The sequence below is a fragment of the Durio zibethinus genome, chromosome 3 (assembly GCF_047325235.1).
Source record: "Durio zibethinus cultivar Kanyao isolate XHJ-2024 chromosome 3, ASM4732523v1, whole genome shotgun sequence".
Classification (NCBI taxonomy): Eukaryota; Viridiplantae; Streptophyta; class Magnoliopsida; order Malvales; family Malvaceae; genus Durio; species Durio zibethinus.
Genome location: NC_143164.1, coordinates 34,679,560 through 34,689,725, shown reverse-complemented (window position 1 = coordinate 34,689,725; position 10,166 = coordinate 34,679,560). Strand labels below are relative to the sequence as shown.

Below are 10,166 nucleotides of genomic sequence, written 5' to 3'. Positions count from 1 at the left end.
AGGCGGCGAGAGATATTATCATTTTTATGAAGTCTGATCCGATTTGATTTTAAATTAATCAAGATTTAAAGTAATTATTGAACATAAAAAAATTTTAAATAAAAAAAATTAAAAATTAAAAATTTAATTTAATTAATTTATGTAACTATTTTAAATGACATTAAACAAGTCTTATATTCAAATCCAACTCATATAATCTTTTTTCTTGTCCCATATTTATTTTAAAAAAAATTCAGCGATGGGAGTCAAGTTATCAACAAATTCATCGGAGCTATATAAGAAAACGTAACAAAAAGTTGAAGTTAAACTCTGTTGTAAGCAACTGACGAGCTGAACAAACGGCGAATGTACACAATCTGAAGCACGCTTGAAGCAGCCAAAAAGAAATATTCGACAAGCGTATACAAAATCACACGTTTCCTTGTGCTTTCACTTGCTGCATTCACCAACAAGAAAGTAATTAGGTCATACAATTTTAGTTAGACTCTGTACTGTAATGTTAGATCAATCTTTCATTAGAAAATATGTAAAGGAGATCAGAAAACATACTGTATCGGTGGCGACTGTCGCGTGCTTTCAAATACTTTTGCTCGGCTGTAACAGACTCCAATGCCTCTCTTAGCTCAGCAATCTTAACATGTATAGGATCAAAATGTGCTGTTGAGAAGTTTCCACTTGACAATCAAGTTGTCATCCACAAATGTCACCATAAAAAAGAAGAAGAAAAATTGAAAAACAAACCATTTCTGGCAACGTCATTTTCATCCGGAATATGGCCGACATGAATGTAGAAAGCAACGGTTTCTGGAGTGGCAAGAGGATTACGAAAACAAAAATTGTAGATTCCGCGTCTTGGAGCTTTGAACTCGAACTTATCCCCTGATGTTCCTTTCAGAGAGTGCACAAGGTTACCGTCTGGAGAGGTTACCTGCGAATGAAAACCATCAGGATTACGATAAAGGATAAAAAGTTAAGTAACATATTACAATCAACAATCCTGGAACTTGGATTGCGGTATATCTTGCCATGCTTGAAATTCAATTACCCTTTGAGAGTGGTTTTTAGATCATGATTTTCATGCATATTTCGAGCGAGTCCAGCATGCAAAAACATAATCATCGAAAATGCAATTAATAAAAGTAGAGCTCACGCTGAAATCGATTCCAGGATGCTCGGAGTTCCAAAAAATTTCATGATCCACGACGACAAAGTTCCCAGATATGATATCCCCATCATAGAGGACAAGCTCGGACACGCATTCCACTTCAACTACTGTAATAGAAAGAGAAAAAACATGGTGGACAAAACAAACGAGAAGAAATGCTAAGACAAAACAGAATTTTACAGATACAAATCTGATAATTGTCTCCATTTGATTTTGTTTTTAATCTTTACTGTTTATTAGTTTTACGAGATTGAGGTCTAACAGTTTCTTTGAACGTTTTTAATGGATCTTGAATGGCACAAGTTGGAAAATAATGAAGGCAAGAAATTCGGTAATATTGTTTGTCATGGGTTCAGTATTAGTTCCTCCATTTAGTGGGGTAAATGAACAGTGTTCTTTGGAATAGTTCATGAAATTATATTTTCTTCAAGTTTTTAACATAAAAAATATTATAAAGTTATGATTCGGTCCATCGAGATTTCCCTTTTACGGAAAAAAAAAAGCCTATTGAAAGTAAAACAAAGGCCCGACAAACCAAAATGCTATTTACAAGCGGATCAGTTAAGAAACTGAAGAAAGCCCTTAGGACTTCCTTCCCGCTCCAACGGCTAAACGCTCACACAATCAAAACCCAAGCTTTGAACTTGTAGCAAGAAAGCGAAAAAATGGAGGACTCTTAAGGAACGGAAAGATTCGATCAGCTTCCTGCAGCTGCACAGTTGTTCTCGCCTATTCTTCTGTTCTCTCAACCTTTTTCCCCTCCATTTGATTTTCGAGAAAAATTGGACCTAGCTTTTTTTTTTTTTTTTGCTATATATGCAGTGGCATTTGCTTCAATCTCAGTTCACTGAATTGTTTTCGTTTTTAAAGATGTTCGTTGGATGCGTTAAGGGGTGGAAGGTTGTTTCCAAGTGGAATCCTTCTAATGGCGGCGACTATGACTATTTGGAGGTTTTCTCTTCAATCCGTGCTTCTCCTTTTATAATTACATTAACTTTTAAACTCTGGAATTGTTTTTATGGGTTTCGTTTTTTATTTCTTATTTTCTTCCGAGCACAAAGATGTTTAGTTTAAATTATGCAATGAGTTTGAAATCCCAAAAAATGGCAGTAATTTCACATTTGTTGTATTTACATCTATGATCAATAAGTTAATTATTAAACAAGAGCTTTTGAATTATCACGAAAAACATGTTCGATTCTTGGATTTTCGAATTCAATTTTTATTAGTGGAATTTTGCAAATTATTTGATTCAATTAAAGTATTTATTTCATTAATTTTCTTGTTTATGAGAATAAATTTAGGAATGGGTAGGATCATTCATTTTGGAGGCTATCTTATCTAGAACTTCACCGGTGTTTTATGGTGATCTTAGAAGCCATGAGAGGGTAAATCTAACGTCCTCTGTATGTAGAGTGTTATGATGTCTTTTCTCTCTTGGATGACAGGACCGTGATTATTTTGTTTTTGCATATGTTTACAGGTTCCATTACCATTCTCCACATTTGATTTTGTAAGTGGAATAGGCAAAATGTTGGCAATTCCTGCAGCTTTAATTCTACTTCAGAAGGGCATCAAAAAGGAGAATCGGACACAGAGCAAGGTTGTTCACTATTTGTAGATGCTGCTCCACAACAAATCTATTTAGCCAAGAGCAGAATATTATCTTTGATTTCTTTAACATTATCTTTGTTCTGACCAAAAAGCAAAACTCTCTTTGGCAGTTTCGTTGCTTTGGAAACCCTGATTTTCAATTCATCCAAGAGCACAATATTCCATGGGATACTCTCAGGAGGTTATTCTTCATGCAGGTGATGCACTTTTCATTCCTGAAGGAAGGTAAGGTTAAGCTCTTATTATTATTATTTTTTTTTTATGAAAAACTAATGTTGTTAGCAGGCTTCCCTTAAGTTCTCTTTTTGATTGGCCCTTAAGTTTCAGGATAAGACTGGTCTTTCTTTCTCTAAGATTAATTCTATCTCTCTTCAAGTTTGATACACCTTAGTCATAAGTTACTGAGAGCGTCCACCCTCTTCTTTAAAGTTATTTAATGATCTTAGATTTGATCGAGTGTGCTCAATCTAGTGCTGTCAGTCTGGCAATTATATTTTGAATTCAGAGACTACAACTTAGACATATCCAGAAGTGATTTCAATGTGAATTTGTACAATTTTTTATGAAAATGGAAGGCAAGAGTGATCTTGACTAGGATATGAGGGACTGTACATTCAACAATACTTCCTAGCCAAATGTGAACTGTGCTTTTTCCCATTTACTCGGGCTGGTGGGTCACTTAAAGCATCATCTCTTTTTCTTCCATTTTTAAGATTGAGCACTCCATTTAATAATAATTGCTTGCTTTCAGGTTATTTGCACATTTGACCTAGAAGTCCAAAGGTATCTAATCCTATTGAGTGTGTTGTACTTGAAGGGAAAAAAACATGGAATCTTTGTTGATACAACCAATACTTCTAATCTATCCAATTTTCTCTCCCACCAGTTATGATAACTCTCCTTACCCATAAGAGAATTGTTGAATTGGGGAGCTAATCCCATTACTTTGATGCCTAAGCACTTTGATTTTGGACAATAGCCACCGTTTTAATTAGGAGTAAAGTAAAGTTCTAGGTGGTGCAAGTCAATACCTATATCTTTTGTGAGCTGACTTTTCTGTTGACAGCTTTTGTAGAGAATCATAAAATATATAGCGAAAGAGCAAAGCATATACTGAGAGGGCATCTGTTCATAAGACATAGTGAGTAAAGTAAATGTTGGGAAGGAGAATTTTAGACTTTACAAAAGATTTGGGAACTTGTAATGTCTTTTTTTTTTTTATGATTTTATTGAGTCAAGGTTGATTTGTAACTATTAAACTTAAATGTTGCCCTGTTGGTTTATAATACAAATAGCCATTAGAAGTTTTTTTTCCTCACAGTGTTTCTTCTACAGCATCAAGTTAGGTGATTTTGATTCCAATTGATACAGGTTCCACCAAGTAGATAGTGATGATTTGACTTTTGCTGTTAATTATTTGTGGCACTCCAGCATAATGTCGAGCCTGACAGACCAAATGGATAAGTATTATTTGTGCAGAATACTTAGAAGTTAGTAGCGGTTCATCATCTTTTAAAATATTCCATCTTTTTATCATTTGTCTTTTTGGCTATGAAAATGAATTTGTTAATCACTATTAATTTTGTAAGCGAACTTGAGTTTCTGTTACTCATGGAATGAACCTGTTATCTGAAGATTGACAGACGGAGAAATGTTATGTATACTGCTATGCCATTTGCTGCAGTTATGTTTTTAACTCTTGGTTGGCACGACACTCCTCTTGTCTGGTCATTTCGATATTCTATGATACACCATATGCTTCTTGGTAAATCCTTTTTTATGGATTTTGATTTCTGTCCAAATTATAGCTTTCTTTGAATTTTGATTGAAAATCTTATAGCTGTATAGAAAGATTGAATTTGTTGGTGGCAGATATAATTCTTCATCTGCTTATCTGAACCTCATTTAATCTCACCAATTCTTAGAGAGACATAAATCTTCAGTGCACTTTTGATATCTTATTGCTAATTGATTCTTGAACTAGTGTGGACTAGAATCATGATAGATGATGCATTATTGGTTCATGCAATAAACAGCAGTGTTCTTAACTTCTTATGTTTTACTGCTTATTCTGTATTTTTGGGGATTGAGATGTACTGCTGTCTCTGCTTGTTCAGTTGTTCCCAAGTCCATCAGCCACTGTGTTGTGTATTGTACTTTTGAAACTAGGACAGGACCAGGTACTTCTTGAGGGTTCTACTGCTATGTGGAGACAGGATATACCACAGCTGCCATGTAACAAAGGTTAGTTTCTGATAAGCATGCCAACTTTTGCCAAAAACAAGAAAAGATAAACATGCCGAGAAACCTATCTTATATTTTACTTAGTTGTGTTATCCTTTATGTTTTCTTTTAATTGATAAGGAAATGAAGCTGCTGATATTGTTTTGCAGCCATTCTTTGTGAATTATACTGGATAAGTTTTTATCAGATCATGTAGACCATAGCTTGGATCAGGCTAGTTGGAGAAAGGATTTAAAGGGAAAGAATAAAATGGCCTTCTTTTGTATGAACTGGAACCTTGTGCTCTCCAGGCTCTTCATGAACTAGTTACTTTGGTTCATGACCATGTTAATGCTTCTGATCAAAATCAACCAGTGTTGTCTACTTCAACAAATGGTTTGATGAGACAGATAAGCAAAATAAAACTTTAATGACAAAAATATTTCATTTTGAAGATAATCCAGCAGCTAAAATTCTCTGGATCCTGGAACTGGGCATCTTTCAGGATATGTTTCTTGCCATGGCGGTGAGTTTGCAGTCTCCTATAAATGTTGTTACACTTTTAGTATGTGCCTGGATTTTTCATTAATGTTGTTTTGATTTTTCTTGAATTTGAAAACTATTTTCCTGAGATATTCTTCCAGTATTATTATTTGTATTTTAAAATTGAAGAAGTTATGTTGAATCTTAATGGCACTTATTGAATTGATGCTTGTCCAAGTAAGGGTTCTGTCCTGTTTTAACACATGTTGCGGAAAACTAAATGCAAGAAAATTGAATTCTGCATGAACTTAAAACAATAGCGTGATGAATGCTTACCTATCTAATTTTATTCTAAATTGCCTTGTGTTCTTTCATTCTACCTTGCTGGTTTTCTTTGTTTCTCTTACATTTTTATGAAGGAATAGTTACCCATTTGTGCTCTATCATTTTCCAGCACAACTTCCCCAGAACTTTGGAAGCTCTAATATTACACTTGCTTTCACCAGTGGTGGCAGAATTCCTTACAGAAATTTGATGAGATAGATCAGCAGAACACCGAAGAAGATCGGTACATGTTAATATTTTTTGGAGTTCTGATTTAGGCTTCATTTGGATGGCTGGTGGGAAGGGATTCCCACTGCTCCATCATGTCATTTTGGGACTGGTCCCTATTAGTTGTTCTTTTCTATGTAATGGTTTTTGGCATCACTATGTTATTCATATTCATGGTTTCAGGAACAATTTCTACCAGGTCTTCTATGGTGTATTTGACAACCAATTTGTGGCAATGGATGAAATTCTAAATGGTAAAGAGTCATATGCATGCCAGGTGATGCTTTGACCTTGTTGAACTTTTTCTTTCAGAGTAGAATTCTATGGTTTCTGAGATTTGATACATCATCTGCACTGATATGTTTCTATAAGAAAAACCTTTCTGCTCAAATTCAAGTCCAATAATGTTTTATTTAAGTTTAATTTTCTTTTGCAGGTGTGGAGGGGGAGAGGTGTATGGGTGATTTGAGCTGATTGGAGGAATGCGATTTTCATCCTGAACTACATGATGGTTAATGTAAATAGTTTTCGGAGGAAATTCTATCAAGTCAGTCCACATTGTGCTTTACCACGACATGCCCATTGAAGTTGCATAAAACAATAAAAGAATTTATTTTGAAGGTTGATTATAGTCTTTCTTTGGTGTTATAGATTATTTTTCACATTTTTTTATCAGCAAGAGATTCAAATTTGTTAGTAGATGGGTGAGACAATGCAAACAACATGAAAGCTTGCTATGTTCATTCTTGCCATCCTTCCAGCAATTATAATTTCTTTTGCTGAGGTTTTTCAGTTACAAGGAAAGTGTTGAAAACCCTGTCCACTGCATGATTTTGGTAGATGAAAAAGAGGTCATCATCTGATTCTACTCATACTGCTCTGGATTATTTCAAATAAAGTTACTCTTGGGACCATTTTGCCTAATCATATTAAAGTTTATTTCCATGCATAGTCATCAAAACTGTGATTCTATTAGGTACTGTTTAAGGTATGTCTTTCCCTTCTTACAGCTACGCAGAACGAATCTAATTTAAATTTGTAATTTACTTCATTATAGTTTTCTAATCCAATTCACCCACGAAAAGCTTCACCCCCCCCCCCCCCCCACCAAACACACACACACACAAAGAAAAAAAAAAGAGGAGTCTTTAACTTTCCTTGTACCGGCACTCCTTTTCATTTTGTTCTTTATTCTTTTCCATCATTATATACTCAGGAGGTATGCTTGTTTATTGCTTTAGCATGTTATACAGTTGTTAAGTTGGCACAAGCTCACAAATCAAGATTATGCAGGTTGACTGTAAAATTCTTCAAAGCTTACCCAATAATATTTTAGTGCATCCGTTATGATGATTTTGGAATCTTGCTATGAGAAAATTGACAATATAAAATATAGAAAATTTTGCTGAATTATGGTTCATCATCTCACAACATAGATTAAATTCTAAACTTTGCATTCTTAGTCTTATACTTTTATATTGCAGGCATTCAAAAAAGGGTTGGATAAATACTTGGAAGGAAATTTTGATGTACCAAAACTGTATGTTGGATGAGACATCTTGTGATGCGTTCTTCTTTTGGGAATTGGTCCCATGGTGATCTCGAGATAGTAAATTGATGCATATTTCATCCCAGAAGCTTTCTGTCACAATCAGTACTTTTACATGTGAGTCATCAACAATTTTGTAGAATATAAATCATTGCTAATCGTGAATAGTGCAGCATATCTCAGTTACGCTTAGATGCTGTATGATTTAAATTACAAAGTTCTTCCCGTTGCCTTATCTGAATGTTCCATTAAGACTGTATGGCTAGCATAAACAACATGTTTAGGGAAACAATCTCTTCTTCATGAACTAGATGAAAATGGTAACATGATGGGGGATATGGTAATTAACTTGAGATAAGTATGCGCTTAATCCTGAAGTACCTTTAGGAAAAGAAAGCAGGACAGCAGTCTTCCTAGAATTTAACCACCCACACACAATGACAGCAACCTGCATTATTTTATATGTTTGAAATGGGCATTGAGATTGCCATTGCTAGGGACTTTACTCTATGAGTGTATTAGAAATGACTGTTAGTGGTGAGGCGATGGGATGCTATCATGGTTGTCGATCTCATTGTTGTAGTCCCTTTCTTTTAACTATCTTTTGCTAAGCTTCTATTCGCTAAATTCTAAAAGCTTTTAACGATGAAAATAGCAAGTATTAATGAAAATGGGCTTTTATAGTTATTGGCTTAAGCAACATGGTAGAAAGATGCTTTTTTACATATATAGGATTGTAGAAGCCATGCAAATATCTTTTTTCATGTGCTCATTTGTGGTGCGAATGTTAATACTGATGGGGGTTGTAGAAAAGAGGGGATTTGCAGCAGAAGGTAAAAAAAAGAAGAAAAGCATAGAAAAAAGGGTTTGGTAATTATTAGGATTGGAAGGGAAGAAAAGATGGCAAAAGTAAGGTTTGTTGAGATGAGATTCCCTGATGGAAGATGACATATGCAAAGTTCTGTTGAGAGTGGGAAAAAGGGGGAAGAAGAGGGGAATAGAAGAGAAGCTTTTGGTGAGAGAGAAAAAAAAAAAAAAATGAGGCAGTCTTTTTTAGTATGCAAATGGCATGTATATCATGTATTGTACCTTAACCCTGCAACTCTCATATATACTTTCTAAAAGCTTGGATATACCTATAAGCACTGAACTTCTACTTTCATTAATCCCAAGGCTCCTCTCTCTCTCTTTTGTTGAATATACTAACAAGGATTTGCCAGAATCTTTCTTTTCTTTTCTTTTCTTTTTTCTTTTTTTGTTTTATCAGGTTAAGGTTGTTAAAGAGTAAGGTGGCAATGAATTCGATTAATCTCCTAACAATTTGACTCACAAACCATTTGTTACCAAAGCAAAGTTGAGCTACTCTCTTTAACCTCAGTTGTTCATTTAACTCTTCAATCCCATAGTAAATATATATATTTTTTGTGTGTGTAGAAAAGTAATACCTCAAGTCAAACATTCAGATACAGATGATGGAATGGATTGGTGGGTCATGCAATCAAAGCAGGCGAAGCAGAGGCCTAACATTATTTGGACGTAATATGATTTAAGTTAAGTTGCCAACAAAAAGCTGCCATATTGGGACATGCACAGAAATTGATAAAGGGTAATCAAGAAAAAAAAGAGAAAAGTCTGAATTGTTGATTCAAGCTTTCAAAGTTCTATCCACCATCTTTTTCTTAACCGTTGACATTTTTTTCTTCTTCTTTTGGTTTAGTACCACTATATGTCCCGGACCACCAAAACACATGCACATTTTCACATAAACCATCATCTTAGTAAACCTTTTCACCCATGCTTACTCCAGGTTTTACAGCGCCCCTCCCCCACCCCATCTCTTTAGAAAAGCCCACTTGACTTCTTTGTATATAGTATTAATACATTTTCTTTCTTAGAATCCCAAAAGAAAATGATTGAGGGAAAAGAATTTCTTGGAAATTGATTAAACATCAATCTTTAAGTGGAATTCGAGGAAGTGTGAGGATGGAAAGAAAAAAAAATTGATGTGATTGAATTTGTAAAGAAACTATCACATATCATATGGTCTAGTCTGGCTGCCAATGATGTTCAAATTGAAACCAGTGGTTTCAATTTAACTTGTAATAGTCAAGAGATTACATAATGATCTATTATAGCTAGCAGTTTTTTTTTATTTTATATTTGTCCCCTCTTTGAAGTTTCTCTTTCTTTATCTTTTTCTCAATAGGTTGCTCTCCTTCCATGTGCAATTTCCACAAAACAAAAAACATGAGTTCATGAGTATTTGATTTTGCTTAAGGGTGTTTGGTTTGTGGAATTTGATATTTCAAGGGAAAGTGTGATCTACGAAAAATTGTGGATTCCTGGCAATGGGTAATTCTTGCCAGTTTCTCATTATTAGATTTTTTTGTTTGGTTGGAAAAAAGTCAAATTATTTAATTTTGTATTTTTTACTATAACATCTCTCACTACATAAAAAATATAACAATTTTTCAAGTAAAATAATCAAACATTAAAGACCTGTTTTAAAACAATTACATGATCAATTACTGTAATGCGGTAATCGATCATTATAAAATTTTCTGACTGTCAATTACTTCA

At 34.3% G+C, this 10,166-nt stretch overlaps 1 protein-coding gene and 1 pseudogene across 2 annotated transcripts; one reads left to right on the top strand and one right to left on the bottom strand.

The window, feature by feature from the left end:
* Positions 1 to 276: 276 nt before the first annotated feature.
* LOC111283751 (transmembrane emp24 domain-containing protein p24beta3-like) lies at positions 277 to 1,379 on the bottom strand. Its single transcript, XM_022872359.2, has 4 exons — positions 1,151 to 1,379; positions 742 to 928; positions 550 to 657; positions 277 to 436 (listed from the first exon to the last, which is right to left on the bottom strand). Exons 1-4 carry the CDS (start codon positions 1,370 to 1,372, stop codon positions 303 to 305), a joined length of 651 nt encoding a protein of 216 aa, XP_022728094.2. The 5' UTR covers positions 1,373 to 1,379; the 3' UTR covers positions 277 to 302.
* A 75-nt stretch (positions 1,380 to 1,454) lies between these two features.
* Positions 1,455 to 7,822, top strand: LOC111283556 (lysine-specific demethylase JMJ31-like; annotated as a pseudogene). The gene is made up of 13 exons (XR_016337115.1): positions 1,455 to 2,116; positions 2,470 to 2,553; positions 2,649 to 2,768; positions 2,890 to 3,004; positions 4,151 to 4,269; positions 4,897 to 4,959; positions 5,144 to 5,181; positions 5,290 to 5,427; positions 5,508 to 5,567; positions 5,940 to 6,053; positions 6,221 to 6,314; positions 6,474 to 7,025; positions 7,522 to 7,822. The product of XR_016337115.1 is annotated as a lysine-specific demethylase JMJ31-like (transcript).
* The last annotated feature ends 2,344 nt before the right edge of the window (positions 7,823 to 10,166 follow it).

Coding starts and splice junctions, on each gene's coding strand:
- LOC111283751 (XM_022872359.2), bottom strand. CDS start 1,372: ATGGAGACAATTATCAGATTTGTATCTGTAAAATTCTGTTTTGTCTTA. Junction 929..1,150: donor ATCCTGGAATCGATTTCAGC/GTGAGCTCTACT, acceptor TTTCATTCGCAG/GTAACCTCTCCAGACGGTAA. Junction 658..741: donor AAATGACGTTGCCAGAAATG/GTTTGTTTTTCA, acceptor ACTTCTCAACAG/CACATTTTGATCCTATACAT.